Source organism: Osmia bicornis, chromosome 9, assembly GCF_907164935.1.
Source record: "Osmia bicornis bicornis chromosome 9, iOsmBic2.1, whole genome shotgun sequence".
NCBI classification, from domain to species: Eukaryota; Metazoa; Arthropoda; class Insecta; order Hymenoptera; family Megachilidae; genus Osmia; species Osmia bicornis.
In genome coordinates, this window is record NC_060224.1 from 5,080,251 (window position 1) to 5,100,312 (window position 20,062).

Below are 20,062 nucleotides of genomic sequence, written 5' to 3' on the forward strand. Positions count from 1 at the left end.
ATCTATTTCACGATTTAACGTATTGTCGATGGGATCGAAGCTAGGCTTCCAGCTGCACACATACACGTAGGATTCATAAAGAAAGGCTTTCTCCATGGATCGCCGTCCGAGGGTTGATTTGTAAGTAGACTCACAATAATAGATTTGCAACATATTTCAGACATATTTTGTATTATGCAAGATTTCTCCATGTTAAAAAAAAAAACAATTTGCAGACACCGATACGAGGGCAGGTAGCTGGCTGCGGCACCTTTGTCAACCGTTCGACTTATACTTAGAGCGAAGTGAAACATCATCAGTCTTATAGCAACCGCCGAGGGGTGCAGATCTACCTGCTAAACATACATATACACTTATTTTATTTTCTGCGTTCATTTAATTTACTGTATTTATCTTCTTAACTTATTGAATAAACTCATTAGGAGGACGAACGTGTTGATTTCATTACTCACGTGTGCAATCTTTACATCCCTGATTCCTTTACATCTCTACACCCCTTATAAACCTGCATTATTTACATCTCAGCATTTCTTACATCATTGCATCCTTTACATTCCTGCTTTCTTTATATTATTGCATCCTCTACAGCATCCTCACACCCATACATTCCTTACACCTCAGCATCAGTTACATTCCTGCTTTCTTCATATTCCAGCATCCCTAACATCTTTGTATTCCTTACATCCCTGCTTTCTTTATATCCTTGCATCCTTTACACCTGTATCACCCTTACATCTCTGCGTCCCTCACATCCCCGTATACCTAACATCCCACTATCCTTTACATCTCTCTATCTCTAAATTTTTCCCGAAAAAAGCGCCCTCTAGTGGTGAAAGAAGGAACTAAAGTACGAATAAATTTTGCGCCCCCTGGTGTCGAAAAAAGGAACTAAATCATGCCGAAATTTTGGCCCTCTAGCGGGAAAAATGCGAACTAAAATTTCGATGTCGAATCAGCGCCATCTGGTGTCGAAAAAAGGAACTAAATCAGGTCGAAATTTTGGCCCTCTAGCGGGAAAAATGTGAACTAAAATTTCAATTTCGAATCAGCGCCATCTGGTGTCGAAAAAAGGAACTAAATCATGTCGAAATTTTGGCCCTCTAGCGGGAAAAATGTGAACTAAAATTTCAACGTCCGGTCAGCGCCATCTGGTTTCGGAAAAAGGAACTAAATCATGTAGCAATTTTGGCCCTCTAGCGGGAAATATGCGAACTAAAATTTCGAACTCGGATCAGCGCCCCCTGGTGGCAGAAAAAGGAACTAAATTTGTAACAATTTCTTACTCAAAAAGAGCTTACAGCGGTGCAAGGGATGCAAGAATACAGGAATATAAGGGATGCCGGAATGTAAGGAATGCAGGAATGCAGGGCTATAAAAAGTGCTGGGATGTAAAGGAAGCAGGAATACAAAGGATATGAGGATACAGTGATTTGTGAGTAGTCCCTGCCAGGTCCATGAAAAGAATGAGAAAAATAAATAACTGTGAAGGGAGGCCTTAGTCCACAAAGAGGAATAAAATAATAAAAATTAGGAAGAGTGGGTTTGGTCTATAAAGAAGGATAAAATAATTAATCACTGGGAAAAGTGAAGCAGGACTCATAAGGGAGGATAAAATATTAAATAAAGAGTGTGGTCAATCGAGGCCCAGAATAGGGATAAAATCATAAATTTTATTCCCCTTTGATGAGCTTATTCAATAAGCGATAAAATAAAAATAAAGTAAATTGGTTAAACTCTGAAAATTAATTAGAAGTACACTTATAATATGTTTGATATGTTAATCCGCATCCCTCGGCGGTCGCTATAAGACTGAGGAGGTCGCACCTCCTTCCATAGGTCAAACTTTTCATATTGAGAAGTAATTACTGTGTTTTGATTTAAGTTTGGTTTTAATTATGCATATTATGTTTTTAATTTATTAAAGATCAAACAGTTATTGAATGTTGTATACAGAAATAACTGAGAAAAGAAGTTAAGTGCATTGAATAACTAAAATGATAGAAGATTTTAAGTCAATTAAATAAATAACTGAGAAAAGAAATTATTTAGAAACTCAGAAACGAAATTGGATAAATTAAATTAAATAAACTCAGTTGCCTTTTTAAAATAATTTATTTATCAAGGTGCATGAAGTGAATACAAGTTTGTCAAACAATTATAATAATGATAACAAAAATATAATAATAGAATCAAAGGGAGTGAAAATTGGGTCTTTTCAGATGTCAGGGACTGGTGAAACAGGTGTGATTATCATATCGGTTGTGTTTTCTGCATGAAGACCTAACCTCATCTACGGGTGCCTGCAATCTCCTAAATCATGACCCTTTGAAAACAAAGGAATGTCCAGTCTTTTGCATCTACAGTCATTGACATGATCGTATCACCGTATCGTGAGGAATGGAACAAAAAGAATTCCACTTCTCGTGCACGTATGGGCTGTATCGAAGGCGATTCGTTTCGCTTTAAGCCGGCTCGCTCGAACCCCTTGGGGCTGAAAATGATCCCCGATAACTGGAAGCAGCGCGATACGTGGCGGATAAGTCCGTGAGATCGTTCGAGGCACCCTTTAAAATCGCGTAGCAGGGTTAAAGACATTCTGAAAGAAACGTGATCATTCACATCGTTATAGGAATCGAGTCGACTCTTGTAACAAAAATTTGAAGCTTTATATTTCTTCAAATTCTATGAAAAACACGGATCAATGCTGTCTAAGGATTTGTCATTTTTACAAATTTCTTTTTCTATCAGATAACAACAGCACTATCTATAATTCCTCGTTAAAATGGTACGTGTTTTTCAATAATTAATTTGGAGTATTTAAATAATGCATACCGTAGGGTGAACGAAGTGTAAAACTGGTTCCCTTATCGTAAAGTCCGTTGCGCCTGGTTACCTCAGCCTCTAATAATAGTTCCTAAAACGTTCATCGGGGCTTCGGTTCTTACGCGTTTAATCGAAAGTTCTTCGTAGTTCCGGGCTCGTAATTAAAACCAGCGGAAGACCAGGCGGTTCCGTAGATCAAAGATCTCGAACATCTCGGAGCAGGCTGACGGCAATATCTGAGCCGCTGGCTTTATATCCTATGCGCGACGCTCGGACGCCGAGCAAGAACCACCTTTTAATTATTATCGTCGTAACTCCGGAACCCTCGTAAAATATTTGTTTCAATTTCCAGGCGACGATGCCGCCGCAGCCACGGCCACTAACACCGACTCCCCGTGTTAGGTTGACCGAGGTCAACAAGGTATAATGCCGTTACGAGGTTGCAGCCGAATTGCACGTGGACGACTTTATGAGTTGTTAAGTGAGCCTGTACAGACCGCAAAACGAACAAGCAGGCCATCGATAAAGCCAAAACGAGGCACCGAAATTTCCTGTCCCTACTCGTGCAGATGCGTCGACGACTCACTGTGAATTATCTAAACAAAATTAAAATAGAAAAATAAACATTTGACTTGTAACATCTTGTATATCGCAAGTGTTAAAAATTAAATTTTAATTATATAAATTTATTGAAAATTCAAATTATATTTTGATAATGACACTCGTGAATAATGTAATATTTGTAATAAAATAACATAATTCTGTAAAACAAGAAATAAGAAATAAAATCTGAAAATCTGATTTGTGTCTCTAAGTATTCTTCACTAAAAATACCTACTGTGCGACGTGTTCACCGACGCTTTTGCTTGCTTCAACCTCGACTCTCGTCATCTACGTGCTTATTCCGACTCTGCTGGAAAAGATTCTGTTTTCCCTTCCTCTCGAGAAGCTCGCGATAGGGAGCTAATTCGATATACGCAGGAAGAAAGTTTAGATGTGCAATCGTACGCGAAAAGTTTCGAAACGCGTTTCATACTCGATGGTTCGAACTTTGAATTGCGATTGATTTTACTGCTACTCGAAGAAAATGCATCGCATGGACTATTGCAATTGCGAGGAAAAATATGATTCCTGCTGCTGTAATCATCTTTGTTCTAATGTCTCGAAAATGTAGGTTCCCCTCGAAATTCTATTTAATATTTGGAATATTTCAAAGAATCTCGTTCTTCGAATCGCTCTGTCTCGAATGAAACACTTGTCATTTACCTACTCTAAGAAGCAAGGACGAGTTAGCGAGCGGTTGGAAAAAGATCGCGCAATTCGCAGCGCTTCGATTTTCACCGGATGATAGGAAAATAACAGGATTGGCTTATCGTCTCGACAGCACGTATACATATCCCTCGCGAGCACATTATGCAGATGAAGCTAGGCATCACGCGATCCTCGTGAATTTGGCATTGAGATTCGTCGGGGAGGCAGGCGAACAAGCAGGCAACCACGAGTTCGGCAGGAAGAATGGGTAACCGGTAATTGTAGGTTGGCAAAGATTCAATGTAGGTAAATACGCGGATTGAACCGCCGCAAGGGCCAGGCGACACCGGCATGCATGTAGACCGGAGACCATGTGCTACCGGTCTCCTCCACCCTCGTCTCTGCTTTCCACCTAAGACCCTACGGATCCCTGTTCTGGCTCTCCGTCATCTTCTAGCCCAGACCGCATCCTACACCATCTTCAACACGGGCAAACTGTTACGCTACCATCACCGCCACTGCCACTCTTCGCTTTGCCTCTTTGGTAAGGGGCCAAGAAACCCCAATCTGGCCGGCAGGTTACACTCAAGCCCGAACCAGATGGACCTAACACGGCCTCTCCACTGCGATCTGTGGAGTGGCTGTTTCTTCTTCGCCATCTTGCTGCCACTTGATATTTCCGCCGGGACCACGCGCCGTCTCGTCGTTCCGAGATAAGAAACGGACTGGATTAACAGAGGACGAGGACGACCTCTTTGAGCGAGGAATAAGGGAAAAATTTCTTTGTTCTAAAAAAACCTTAACGTTGATATCCCTTGTTGCAATGTAGAAAATGTTCATTCCTCGAGTGTAAAATAAAATAAAGTTTAGAATTTTTAAAAAGCATCTAACTCTAATTATTTCAAAATACCTTGAAGTATAAAAAAATTCGAGATAACAGGTGGAATTTTATTAGAAATTAGAAAACGTAGATAGCCCTTGTTGCAATATAGAAAATATTAATTCCTCGAGTATAAAATAAAAATATATCCAACACCAATTATTTCAAAATACCTTGAGGTATAAAAAAATAAGAGATACCAACTGGAATTTTATTAGAACTTAAAAGAAATTCATTTTCTTTCAAATCGTCACCTTCTTCTCCATAAGAACGAGCTACGACCTTAAATAAATCAATTGCAAAGGTTGAAGCGCAATCTTCGTTGGACACGTGGGTGTCGGAGCAGCATGGCGAGAGGGATGAGTGGGGTAAACGCTATCGTATGCAATTTATAAGCCCTTCTCGGATCTCGTAACACCACCACCACTAACATCACTGCTACGACGAGCCCCACTACCGTCACGATCACTACCCCGGGGGATGGAAGCAGTTGCGGCCATGCCTGCCACCCCATTTCGCGGTCCAGTGACGCCGAGGAATTCGCCAATTGGATTTTCCCTGCTCGCTAGCTGCTCCTGGAGGCCAGGATGTACCGTTAGACGGTGTAAAAGTATCTTACACCGTTACCAACGACGGAAACCTTCTGAAATCCCCATCGGCATCAGCAACTTCGAATTTCCCGCTGTGCCGGGCATCGCGGACGAAAATTTCACCCGGAATTACGGGAAACTTCGTTTCGCAGGACCGATGTCTATCCGATACACACATGCCCGCACGATGCGATCCGGCTCGTTGAAATTGGAATCGTGATGGGCTAGTAACTTGGTCAAATCGCGCGATTACCAACCTCGATACGTTCCGTTGAAAAGAAAAAAATTGCTAATCTAAGAGCGGCTAAAGTGATTTCGAAATATCGATCACTGGGAAATTATGACTGCTGGCTCGAGCCGTTGCGTTAATTATCGCGAAATTGACGTTGGTGCGGAGATAGCCTCTCGCGGTAATCCGTTCTCTAACCAATTTTGTTCGTCATAACACGAGTACCTAATTATCCTCCCGATCGAAGCGTACTCGTTCAACTATAATCAGCATCGCGTTTAACCGCTGATTTATCGGGAGTACAATTAGTTGAAAACCATGCTCGAGGAAATGATGAAATATTCAAATGACGTACCAGGTTGTTGAAACGAAGAATAGCAAGGTGTCGAAACGCCTTGTTCGCGCTGTCATCGCGAATAGAAGGTTCAACGATTCTGGGTCACGCGTTAACTTCGAAGCACCGGCGTGGCGAAACTTGTAATACGCGAAACGAGACGAGCGTGATTATCGTGCCACCTTTTATGTGCCGTAAAGTCAAGATGACCGTCGTCTGCCATGAAGAAACGACAAGCTCAGGAGTCTCGCGTGCCCTACCCTTTCCGATCAAACTTCTTTTATTAGATACCATGAAGATGAAATTTTTTCCCCGTTATCCCGAAACAGGACAGAGGGGAAAATGGGACGAGCATTTAACCCGTTGATGGGATCGAGAAAGCGAACTCTCCGCTGGTTCTGGTTGACGCAACCGAGCGCAACCCTCCACCTCCAACCCCGAGGTTTTATTTCCTTTTTCTCTTCTTTTCCCAACGTGGCCGACTGGACATACATATATGCGAGCGTTCGCTATCAATGCCGTCGGTTGAAACGGTTTCACCGTTCATACCGTATGGCGTGGCATTGCTGGAAATGGCAGGCTAATGGAACTCTCGTGGATACAGGGAAAATAAAGGCTGTCTTATCGATGTTGCGTCGTCGGGGGTTAATTGGAAGTTATTGCTCGCCATATATTACGCAGATCAGACGCAAACCGCTTCGCGTTTGCTTTGCGGCACGTCAGCGGTGTCGGTGCGCCGTAATGATTGTCAATTACGGTGATGTAATGCCACTTACCGGGCCCGGAGAACGATCAATCGTGATTTAAATTGGGCCGGGCGTCCAACAGACGGGGGAGAAATATTAATATTTGCTCGGGGTGCGCGTAACCGGCCGCAGTTTGCGTGCAAATTATTAAACAATCACCGTTGTATTCAATATTCCTGCTTTCGAGATGTAATATTTTTTAGAATATTTTTAAAACTAATAATCGAAACCTGAATATTGCTAAGGCAATTATAGAAAATTGTATATCCATCACTGCATACTCTATTTAAATAAAAATAAATGTATTTCAAAAGTGCTCCTGTATTTTTCCCCTTTTTTTTCCAATTTTTATCCGAGCGACTGCACATAAATAGTATGTATTCAAAAGAAAATTGATCCTCGGGATCGTATGTATAGGAGGAAGCATAAGCGACGTGTGTAATCTTTTTGGACGAAGCTTAACGATAAATAAATAAAACAGAGGAAACGGCAGGTGCCCGAAATATTCCGGGCTTCGTTACATCACTGCGTCACGTCCACGGGCTGCTTCGATTTCGAGTCACATTCGATGATATGTGTACACACGTGCTAGCAGCGTTTACAAAGCCAGGCAAGAGGTAAACTAAACGAGGCTCCATGTCTACGTTAGCTTCCTCCGATCTGCCACTCTGTCTCGAGTGCAGACGCTGCGACCCGACACCGTACCCGCTACCGGAAGTAAAGGGTATTTCATCCATGGCAAATATTGAATTTACGCGTTCACGCTGCAACGAGGATATATACGATACCAGATAAACGGTTCAGTTTGTCATGGTGATTAATATTCCTGCGTGATTCTGTAATTTCAGCCTTTTTCATCGAATTCGTTTCGTTTAGCTCATTAATTAGCTGATTGATACAATGAACGCGGACGTGTATCGTGTAGAATATTCTTTAAAATATTGTATTCCACTCGCGATATTTATTTACTTTAATCGCAACGCGAAATATAAGGGAAGTTTACAAGACAGTATTCATCGTGACAAACGTAGACCCTTAGAAGGTTCGGAAAAATCTCAGCTCGGAGGGAAAAGTGTTGGGAATTTTATAGAATCGGAAAATAGAAAGATACGAGTGGTAAGGGATGAGATCACGAGGTCGAGGTTTAAAGATGACTAGTTCGGATGAATTATTAGGAATAGATGGACTTGGGGTGTTTGTTGTTGGAGGTTGACTTATAATATGATGAGAAAGCCGGACTATCCAAATACGATAGTGAATATTCACTGCGAACCGATGGTAGTGAATAAATAAAATATGTAAAAATAATATGTTTCAGTTTTTCACCCTTTGTGCAAACGGTGTTATTATAATCACGGAATATTTTTTCTGCCGTCAGGTCGAGAACACGGAAATGTAAGTACATATTCGTGTGAAAAATGTCGGGGTAAACTAGGGGAGGTTTACACGATCGTTGGCGTGACGTTCGTTCCACTCTCTTGCGTTTTATAACTCACGAGTCGAATTTTGTCCGTCAAATCTGTCTTTCGAAATGAAAAAAAAAGAGAGAGGAGGAAAGGGAGAGAGCGTTGACCGCACGTCGAAATAACTTTTTTCCTGTTTGAACGTTGCAGCCTGCGAATGCCGATTCCGGATGAAAAAAATAGCCACGCAGTTCCGAACCATTTGAATTCCGCATCGGATCCAACTCCCGATCACGGATACCATACATACCAGCCTTGTAACTAGGTTTGTGCCCCTCTCACACAAACCGTCCAGCCTGTGTGCGAATACGGATTCGATGCATCGCACGTTCGAGAATTATCGAGAGTACTCAGCAGCTTGGGCGAATTACAGCCTGACGCAGATACTTGTAGTGATTCCTCCCCCTCTGTTGGTTACCTCGTACAGCCCACCTGATACGCAGGGGATGATCAGGAAAATCGAATGCAGTGTCTATCATAACAATCGTGGTTACGCGACGATACGAGTTTCAAAGTACTGCAAACGAGTTGATATTTCAAAAATAATGCAATTTGATGGAAGATAGAAAATGAGTTTATGCTAGGTTGTAACTGGTTTATGCTAGGTTTACAGAAGAGTCATTTATAATTTCCTGACTGTGTTTTTTATCTCTGTTAGTGTAACGAGGATTTAGAAATAGCGTGATGAATGGAAATAAAATTTTAGATAACATAAGGTAAATATTAATTTACCCATACATGAGAGAGTGACTCTTGAATCCATCACCTATATTATTAGGAATTTTGTAATTAAAATAAACAAAATAAAAATATTTTTAACCTTTTTTGGAAGTCCTCTTCATTTCTATAAATATCTACAAAATCCCTCTAAGCCAATACCTGCCATTTATAGAATACTAATTTGTAATATTTCACCACCTCCCATCGTATATTACAGATCACTGTACTCCCCCATGCAAGTATCGCGCATAACAATACCTAATAAATTTCCCTTCAGATTACAAAAACTCCTATCGACGAGTCGTATCATTCGATTTGCAACAAACCGTGAAAAGCGCAATCAGAAGATCGATTACAATGTTGTACAAAAGATACGGCAATCAATTATTTATCGTCATATAATATCGCTACTATTGAATCCCGTTCGATCCAACAATGTCGTGATTTACGACGTTACGTGGTCGGGATCAACCACACCGTGCAGATATTTGGTATATTTTATACCTAAATCTTGTTAAATTGTTTTTCTGCACCGGCTGAGAGGAGGACGGTATTCCGGATGACCGATCGGACAGTGAGAGCGGGGGTGCTGATAGCTGTTGTTTGCCAGCGTCATAAATTATTAGCGATAAGCCAGCAAAGAAGCCAGGGAATAGGAAATGCCCTGGACAAAGAATGGAGGTAAGAGGTTTAAATAATGCGTTGCCTTTTATAGGGAACGTGGACCAGGACAAGGCTGACTATATTACACCGGTACAACCGGGACCTACATTATCCAGTTTTCAGAGAGGCAAAACGGCTACTTTCTCGCTGCTGTGTCTACCAGGTTGGCTGGGGTGTTGCTAGGTTTTTCAGGGGGTTTGAAAAGAAAGGGAGGCGAGTTGGAAAACGGATGGAGCGTTGGACGAGGGAGAAGGGCGTGTCGGGAGTGGAGGCTTCTTCCGCCTTTCAAAATATGAGACCATACTTTACGGATATTTACAGCTAGCAGGAACATTTTTTTGCCCGGCGATCGCGAAACCGCCCCAGGCGGTTGTATGTGTTTGCGAAGATAACACGCTGACCCATATAATATTTCTTAGTACTTAATCGATGCGCAGTTGGTTCACTGTATTTATTGCCTTTCAGATAACGGATCGTCGAGAGATTCATAAATTTTCGATTCCGTGTACCTAAACCGGTAAATACATTCGACGAATAAAGGGTGCTCCAATAACTTCGATCACCTTAATTATCTTCGCTACTTTTGAAAATATGAACAAATTATTACTTAAGAGAACGTATTACATAAATTTTCTATTTTTATTACAAAAACCACTTAAATTGAAAAGCAACGTATTCGAACCTTAACTAGAAATTTATTGTATCGTGACCCTCGTTATTTTTCAGTTACCTCCGTGTCGAAAGTGCTTAATAAAAAAAGGGTTGCGCACTCGTGTAAAATCGTAGGCTGTAATTAAACTAATTCAGATCGACGAATACGTTCAACGCGTCGCTCGAAGTTTGTATTAAATAATGGCGTACATTACTCACATGCAAACTGCGAGATGAAATTAAAAAAAAAAAAGAAGGAGAGAAGAAAAAAAAAATAAAACAAAGTAGAAGCACGGCCTAGTTCCTGTAGCTGATCGATTTACGTCTGCACGTGACAGTAGAAATGGTGCGCAAAAGTCAGCCGTAGTATCGAGGAAACAACGCTGAGTAATGGAAGGAACGGAAAACGAATTCCATGACCAGTATCAAGTTCCACGAGGAGGGATATTTCGTCTTTCGACAGCATCAAAATGGATTACGACATTCGAAGTTTCGAGGGTGATCGATTCGTACACCTAGCCGGAGTCGAAAAGCAGAAATCGAAATCCCTGATTCATCCGGCAATACATTCGTTCATGATTCAATTTAAAAATCCTTCATGGGATATCGTTATCTAAACGAGAACTACATTTGTATGGCAAATAAGAGAGATTACATTTCAAAATCTGAATATCACTGTTGCTTTCGATAGCAAGAAAAATTGAAACAATTTTTTTTCTTCTAAGGAAAAATTAATTTACATCAGCTATTTATGTTTAAAAATAAAGATATCAATAAAATTGTTCATAAAATTGTTACATCCCTAAAGAGCTGAAGTGTTCAGACTAGCCAGACTCAACCTACATACAGGGATCGATGAAACGTATTATTAAAACAGCTCGAGGTAGTATTTGACGATACAAAATAAATAACATAAAGTCCTCCTTAACATTCGTGCTCTATTTATTTAAGGTTCTTATCCAAAGGGATGAGCTTGGCGCAGCGGTGCTGGTCGGGTATTTATAGTATTTGGATTATGGAATAATCCTTGGCGAAGACGGTAGAAAACGGAGGGAACGAAGAGAGTGTACAGTGTTTACCAATATCCTTCGCCCCTTTCCTTTTCCGTGCTTCTTCGCCCCCAACCTTTTCCCACCCCCTTTCCTCCGCGTTGCGTCTCCTTTTCTCTCAATTCCCTCTCAGCGGTCCCGCTCGAGAAACTTCAATCTTTTCTCCTATCTGAATTACTCGTGCATCAAGAGCCCTCCACTGGAATTCCATCTTTTAACGTGAAATTCGTCTAGTTTATTCGCGAGCCCAATCATTTTCGCGCAGTATCGTTCAAGATATCCAACGCGACGCTTCAATACCCGTATCCCAAGTCCCATTTCAATTTCATCCCTTCGTGCGCCTATTTATTATCAAGAGTTTCGCTAAATGATCACGCGATGCTCTCGTAATGAATGCCTGGAAAAAACGAGCGAAGGTTTGCGGAGCTACATTGCAAACGATGTACAATCGTGGTTGAATATGAATACTTTTGATTCTTTTTTTTTTATCTGAACGCTGGTACATCCGGGACATGATCGAATAGAAAGGAATTGAAGTAGAAAAATAATGGTAGAATATGTAAGGCAAACGAGGAAGATATTGCATTTACAATGTCGACTGTAAATTGTAATAAAAATGTTTTATGCGATAATAATATATACAGCTTTTTTAAATTACTACTGTTATTCAACCGGGTATTTCTGTTTCTGAAACACTGCACACGATAAAAATCGTACAGTTTCAAAGGGGTGATAATATAGGCCACACGAGTCCCTTTTAATAAGTAGAAACCTTTCAGAGATCTGTATGTGAACCAGAGTTTTCTTTCTATGGAAGTGAACCTTCTGTTGTAACATGTGTATAATGGAAGAAAAATGTTCACTTTTAGATAACCTACTTCTATATACAGATATAAAATTGTAGAAATTATAAATTAAATTTTGAAATGAATCTACAATTCATTAAGGGGAGTTAGACTTTGATTTTGGTGAAAAATTTCGAATCCTGAAAAACACTCATACGTTGCAAGAATGCACTGAGGATGCATCTTTACCTATACTATGAGGGAGGTGAAGGTGCAATGTCTGACTTCCCTTAACTCATCTGCCTCAACTTTGGACAATAAAAAGAAGCTTTCCAAAATAATATATTCTTCCCGAAAATTTCGTCTGCCTTTGCCAACATCAGCAGGAACGAAAGCACACGTTGCCGGTATGATTTGATGCGAGGCAGCCGCTGCAATTGGACAAAGGTAAATAAGACAGCGGCGCGACAAAAGAGCTTCTTCTAAGACGGGTAGCCATACCCGGGGGCTGTTCTGTGTGTCGCAAGTTCGTCGCTCGGAAGAAAGTGTTCCGGTAGCGCGACGGTATTAAATAAATAGAGAACCATGGCTCGACGATAAAAGCACTGAGTCTCGATAGTCCCAAGACTATATTGAAGAAAGAAGAAATCACTTTCTGCCGTGAGGAAACAACAAAAAGTAACGTTTGCATCCCCGCGACGACGGTGTCCCTCGAATCGGATTAAAGATTCATTTCCTTCGGGTGAAAAGATACAATCGCGAGGATAATTGTAAGAAAACAAGTCTACCCTCGACGGTTACGCTCGCGTGCACAAACTTTCGAAGCTATTTCGCGAGGCTGAAACTTTTACTCTTCTAATTAGAAATTAATAAAGATTAATAGCTTTATCGCCAGACTATTAAATCCGGTGAAGCAGGCGGGGCGAAGTTTTCCTGGTAGAAGCGAGACAACCAGACCGGGGTAAAACTTCAATTTCACGGGACGCGCTAGGCGTATTTTCGAGGCTGCGCGTGGCAGACGCTATTTACCTGATAAAAGAAGAAGATTGAAGCTACCGAGAGGAATTACAATCGCCGCCCGATACAACCTTTCAATTTCGCTTTCGTGGCTCCTCTTTTTCTTTTCTTTCCTTTTTATTTTCTTGCCTATTCCCAACGGCAGTTTCTTCGGGTGTCTCTTCGCTCCCGAGGCTGTCGTGCAATCTGCGTTCCCGATGAACGAGGGAAACGAAATAAGGGAGGCACGAGGAAAAGGAACACAGACAGCGAGAGTAAACGAGAGGAGATCGAAGGGTAAGGGAGAGGGAGGAAGAAGAAAAAAGAAATCAATGAGCGGAAACGTGAGACGGTGGCGAAGGGCTGGAGGAAGAGGCGGGGCTGACGGTGCTGTAGTTTCTCTATTTCCTTCATTAACTCTGGTTCAACAGCGGCGTAACTTTTAATTGGAAGTAGTGGGGGCGTCGAGGCTCATTTCCCGGCGGACTTTCCCATACTGGAATTCAAGCTAGTCCCAAGCGTCTTGGGAGAGGTCAGTTCATTCGTTGCAATATTCCCGGACTCTGCTGCCACCGTCTCCGTGACGTAATCCTTTATAACGAGTGGCTAAAGTATCCACGAACTAGGCTACTTTTAGCGTTTATAAGTAAGGACCTCGTCCAGTCATCGCGACTTTCTGCGGTAGAAAACTACCCCCGCTGATTAACGTTTTCGTTTCGACCTAAAACTCAGATCTTAGATCGCCCAGGGCATTGGTAGAAATTTGGCAAATTTGGATCTAACCAGCAATGAAAAAAATAACAGTCATAAAAAATATATTGTGAAAAGTGTTCTAACTCAATTTTTAATTACGAAGCGTCTGTAATTGGATTTTGTATTATCTTTCCGTATTAAATTTTATCATGAAGTTATATCTACACTTCCGTTTCATTTCTCCCACCTATATTTATAATATGTTAAACGAATTTTCGGGTCAAAGGCTCCGAATAATTTAATTATTCTTAGGTATTCTTAATGACTTAGGTATTAATTTTGCAAACACTATTGGAAACTACTTTTGCGCATTGTAGAGAATAATAAGATTAATTAGATTCTAAATTGACAGTGTTTAATTTTGTCAATCACTCGACGGATTCTAGTGTTTCATTAATGAGCTTGCTCTATGATTTATTAAGCGAGGGGTGTATAAACAGGCGCAAAAGTGAATCTAATATAAAAATAATGTTAATCATTGAATTGAATATTAGTTTAGTAGATACAATTTCAATGAAATTAGAAATATGTATTTTTGAATTCTTTTTGAAGTTATTATGTATGCTGTCTTTTGAACATTAAAATTCAAAAATAAACTTTTATTTCTTATACTGAATAGCATAATAATTTTTTTATGCCGCTGTAGAATTTTAACAAAAAGAATATTTTTTATGACTGAATTTAAATAACAGAAAACCTATTAAAAATTAAAAATACATCAAGCCAAAATGAAATACAATTAAACAGCCATGTTCAACTGAAAGCAACACTTTTCGTCTGCGGTGCGATTTTGTTCGACCAATTTTCCCCGTAACTTTCCACCGACGTTCCCCTATTTACCTCGAGCGGAAGCCACGGTTTCCGCCGTGAGATCGATAAAGAAAGTCGAATAATAGACACAAAACTGTCTCTCGCAACAGAAGCGGACGGCATTAAGCGCATTCGGTACAGAATGAAACGACGTCGAAAGAGATTTAAATAAAACCCAGCGTCGCGGCGTCACCTTCCAAAATGCAAAATAATAGGAGCACCAGCTGCCGTTGAAACCGTACATTCCCCTGTTTCTTTTCTCCGTGTCGCTCGTAAGATTCGACCGAGAATAAAACCGATAAAAATCGAGGTAAACAGTTACACGTGCGGCGAGTGGCTGCACACGAAAGCACAAAGATGACGGCCCCTCGTCGATACTGAAACCGTATCGACAACATTTCGGATAACCTGGTCTGAATTTACGATGATCCTTCGCGCCTGCTACCTCCCGATACTATCGGTTTCTCATTACATCCTTCGGTATACTGTTATTTCGGCAATTCACCAAGGATCTCTGCCACGGTTCTACGAAGATACTCCTGAGGAATTCACCGTAACTGGCCGATAATCGACCTCGTAATGGTATATTCTACTTTCGATCGGGAACCCCATCGCACGAACGACCGAACCTTCTATTTTTACGTTACACCACCACGAATACTTTCCTCCAAACGAACCCGGGAATATATTTGAACACCGGTAATACTCGACTCGGTACGATTACCCTTCGTGCCTGGTAAACCCTTCGTGAAAATTCACGGATGCTAATGCGCGTTACTTTGAGAAGAAAAATATTGTAAATGGAGTGCTGATGGTAATTTCAATCGAAAAGCGTATTAAGATTTATAATTCTAGATATTGCCCAGGAACTGAACCCCCGATTTTTTAATCAATTATAAAAATAATTAATCAAAATTAATGACCTATTTTTCCAAGAAAAATGTTTAGTTTTGTTACAAAATATAACACCGCTGTAGCATAATTCATTATTTCAGCGTTGATTCGTCGAGGCATTCGGTGAACGCGGTTTCTCTAAAAATATGTTGCAACTCGCGGTAATGTTTCCGCGTCGGTGGTTACGGTGTTTCTGTCGCGCAGATTTCAGCCGACCGCGCGACAGAGCAACCCCGTTTTTACCCCCATCGAAGAATAAATATCTGAATTCGCCTTGGGGCCACGTCTCTCTCTCTCTCTCTTTCTCTGTACACGGAAACGCTCTCGCGTCGTTCTCTACCTGCTCGTACAATGATCGCGTACGGCGGAAAAAGCGGTGCAGGTAAAACAGAGAATTTTCGGGAAGAGCAGCGTGGCAAAACATCGCGGCCATCCCTCGCGTCGTCTCGGTGATATCCTGGGGTAAAGCTGACAGGGGTAAGCGGACGGACGAGTGGTGGGAAGGGCTAGACAAAAAGCAGCGCCTGCGGAGATCCGCGAGGCGGCTGTTTAATTCGACCGGGACTTTCAGCAGCGAAAAAAGTGCACAGCCAGCTAGCCAGGCCCATCGTTCCAGACTCCTCTCGTTGCTCATGCATTATGAATAATGGAATTTAAATATACGCAACGGAGCCTCCGGGCAGCTTCGGTTCTGGGCGGAGGTTGGTCGAATGCGCGGGTGTCATGTTCGCATTGTTAATTGGCCAGCGTTCTCGTTTCGCAGACCGGCAGCCGACGTCGAGAGGGACCCCCCCAACATCGAGAAATACGTGCTGCTCTCCTCTCTGTTGTCTGTTACGCACGTTACGAGCCCGCGGGGAGAAATCCCGCTCCAAAAGGGTGGGACAGTATGCCTGGATACAGCAGGAAAAGAGAGAGAGAGAAGAGCAGGGGAAAAAACAAAGATGAGAAAACATTTTCGGTCGGTAAATTAATTAGAAATAGTATAATAGGCAGAAACGGTCGACAGGTAGGGTGCACCATCAAGGTCCGTACTTGGTTTCCGTGGTGTGCCGCGAGACTCTCGTGTGCTCTCGCAGTTTCCGCGGTTATACCGGAAACTATACCAGCACACTTTATGCCGGTCTTGCACGAATTAACCTGGATGCCTATTCGGAACATCCCAGAAGCTATTCACTAGCGTATGGATAAATTTGAACTACAAATGCGAGCGTTGTGAGAGAGATACTTGTTAGCGAGTTTCAGAGGGTACTCTTGGGAGAATGAAGAACACTGATCGGTAACAGGTCACTACAGTGGGGCAATATTAATAAGTAAAATTTCTACCAGCTCACTAATTGGAATTTCCATTGAAACTGATACTTATTATTAGGAATAAATGAAGGCAAATATTGTTACCATATTTAAAATATTTTATGGCGTGAAATTATTTTTCCCCGCAGAAAATTAATTAATTTGTACACTTTACAGACTCTAAACTATTTAGTACCTATCACATAATTTATATATTTTTGTTTTAATTCAATGTATTAAAAATACACGAACTATGTCTCCATAAATGTGAAATAAATAATTTTTCTTTGCACAAAGAAAGAGTTTCATTAAAATGAATGCGCAAGGGTTCGTCTAAGCACAAGATAAACATCGAACAAAAGGAAAAATTGAACCTAGCCAATACCAGGAGAAAGCTATCGACGTAAAAGTACACTTGCCATCGATCGCGACATAGAAGGCATTCAACGTCGTCCTTCCAAGATTAGATTCGTCTTCTCTTATCGCCGGAAAGGGTATTCAAAACCTGACAAAACGAAGTAGGAATTGAACGATACGGCTGCTCGCAAACGTTCATCTTCCCTAACGGAGGTACACGAGCGAGGAACTTTATGAGGGGAGCTGGCATGATAAAGTTTGATGACTCCTAAATGCAGAACTGCACTTATATGACCGGCATAAACTTATTTTTCAATTTCGTCGATTCTTCCTCCGTTCTCGATACGTAACTACTGTTTTTCTATCGTAATCTTTCTCAATCGATGATGCAGTTTGTACATAAATTAGACCATCAGAAAACAATAACGATGGGCATATCAAAATGAGACTTATGCAGAGTGATTTGTATAACTTAAACATCTTAATTACTTGCATACATTATAGTGATAATTAGTATTCTTCTTATTATCATAGCTGATTCATTTCAAAAGATTTTCAAGATAATAACCCTACATTTTTTTCTATGTCCTTTTTAAAATAGATTTTTAATTACCCTTAATTTTTTTATTTATCAGCCCACAATGTTCTTGGTACTTGAGAATCAAGGCTTGCATCGAAAACTGTCATCCCATATTTTCCTCTAACTTTTGTTTGAAGAAACATCCTCTTTCAAGTAGCACCGTGATTTTCGATACACTCTGTATAAGCGGCAGATTAAACAGAGGAAAATAATCATCGTGAATCGAAGTGCTGAGACATAATCCAACGGTTCGATCGATAGAGGCTAGTTTCACAATACATAGACGGCTCGCTTCAAGATCGTCGCCGTGCCTCGAATAATCCAAAGCCTACCTCTTTGCTCCCTTCGGATACGAGTTTCGAGCAGGTACTCTCCTTTTACTCCTTTTCTCTCTTTTCATCCCCTATACCTGTCCCTGCCGCGTCTCCCTTCCTCTTCATCGTCCGGATTTTCATTCCCTTCTTCTTCATTCCTCCTTCGCAGCTGGAAAGACCAGGGCTCGTGTTTATACGTTGCTCTCCAGTCAGGCTCCCTAAACCCTCCTATCTTCTTTCACCTCCCGCAAGTAGAAGACGATCCTCAGAGGGTTGCCAGCTACCCCGGGGTTAATCAACCATATGGAGCGTGATTATATTAGCGGGATTTTATCGAATTTCCTCATAACGGAGTTATCCCTGTCCGTGGATACGGATCGGCTTCTTCAGGTTATTGGTATATCTACCTTCAAACGTACGTGCAACACACTTCACGAAGAAATACTAATTACGTAGATACATTTAACTAAAATTAGGCACTTTAATTTTTAATAAAAAATTCTTGTATGTTTTAAAAATAATATCCAAATGAATGGCTCCAAAGTTGAATAGTGAAAAAGAAAGTTTGTAAAATGAAGTATAGAAAAATTAAAATTTAATTGCAGAAATTAATTCCTCCACAAGTCTCCCTACACCTGTTCAAATTCCAAACAGAAGCAACTAGTAGAGGACCGACCGAACTTGGCACGTTGAATCGAAAAGCGAAATTAAATACTTCTCCTATGAATCACGAACGGATGTCACGATGGTGTATCTGCCAAATACTAAATAACCACGAAACGCGTGCTTCACGATCGTTATGTATCTAGTACCTTGGCAAACGTTATTTCTTTCTGATTCACTGCTTGGAAAACTTGGAAAAGTTCAACCAGACGAAGATCTCTAAATACTACTTGCAAGAATTTCACGTGTTCACTGACAGTGTTAATAGCCAGCGAGTATGAAACAGAGGAAGAATCGTCCGCTCGACCAGGCTCGTTTACAAAGCCACTATTTATGTTGATAACTTCCAAATGGAGTCAGATAGAGGATTCTGAGCGGCGGTGGTTCACCGGTTGGTCCGGTGGTTTGGTAGCACTTGCAAAGTATAGGGGATCTTTTCGGTCTTGCAACGGTGGCCAAGGGGTGAGCACGAGCAGAGAAGCATCCGCGTAGAGAGAGGGGAGACGAGTCGAGTCGAGAACAAGATTCAAGCGGAAAGTTTTGCGAGTTAATGGTGCGGAGGTAATGCCGCGGTCGCAACAGCAACAGCCACCCTCTTCTCCTTTTTCTCCTCACTCTCTCTTTCTGCAACCCCTCTTTCGCGTTCCGCCCGTTTCTACTTCATCTCGATACGTCTCTCTTCCCTTAACATTTTCGACTCGACGAGAGATAAAAAAAAAAAAAGGTGAGCGTTACACCGATCTCTCCTATCTTCCGGCCTCTTCCTATCACCGTCTCGAAAGCGGACCGTTCTTTCTCTTCCGCGACTCCTGTCGCGAACAGTCGCTAACAACTGCATCGAACGCTGTTTCTCGCCAAACTTCTTCGTTCTTCTTTCACCTACAGCAAGCGATCTGCCTGCAGTTTCTCGTGGCTTACGCTCGTATCTGTATCTGTGTGTCCATTAAGCGACATCTGCTTTCAGCTTTTTCATAACGAGCGGGTCCTTCGTTGAAAGAGACTTTGCCGAGAGCATCGGCTCTCATCTTCGGAGATAGTATACAGGGTGTACTCCCTAATTTAATGTTTCATGATTTTTCTGATTAATAGCGACGACTTGGTCGGATTTTTAATTATTTATTTACCGGTAGGAGGAATAAGATTGGAACTATGCTGAAAATAGAAGCCTATTTTTCCTCATTTTTAGACCCGTGTCACGATCGAATGGAGGGACGAAAG

The 20,062-nt window shown here is 41.4% G+C and overlaps 1 protein-coding gene across 2 annotated transcripts in view; it reads right to left on the reverse strand.

Annotated features, from left to right (window-relative positions):
• Positions 1-2,138: 2,138 nt before the first annotated feature.
• LOC114883112 overlaps positions 2,139-20,062 on the reverse strand; it is a 231,755-nt gene continuing 213,831 nt past the window's right edge. For both annotated transcript variants that reach the window (XM_029200550.2, XM_029200551.2), the window contains 2 exons: positions 2,833-3,419; positions 2,139-2,596 (listed from right to left, as the gene is read on the reverse strand). In XM_029200550.2, coding sequence (XP_029056383.2) covers positions 3,381-3,419 — 39 coding nt within the window. In that variant the 3' untranslated portion in view covers positions 2,139-2,596; positions 2,833-3,380. The remainder of the gene's footprint in view (positions 2,597-2,832; positions 3,420-20,062) is intronic.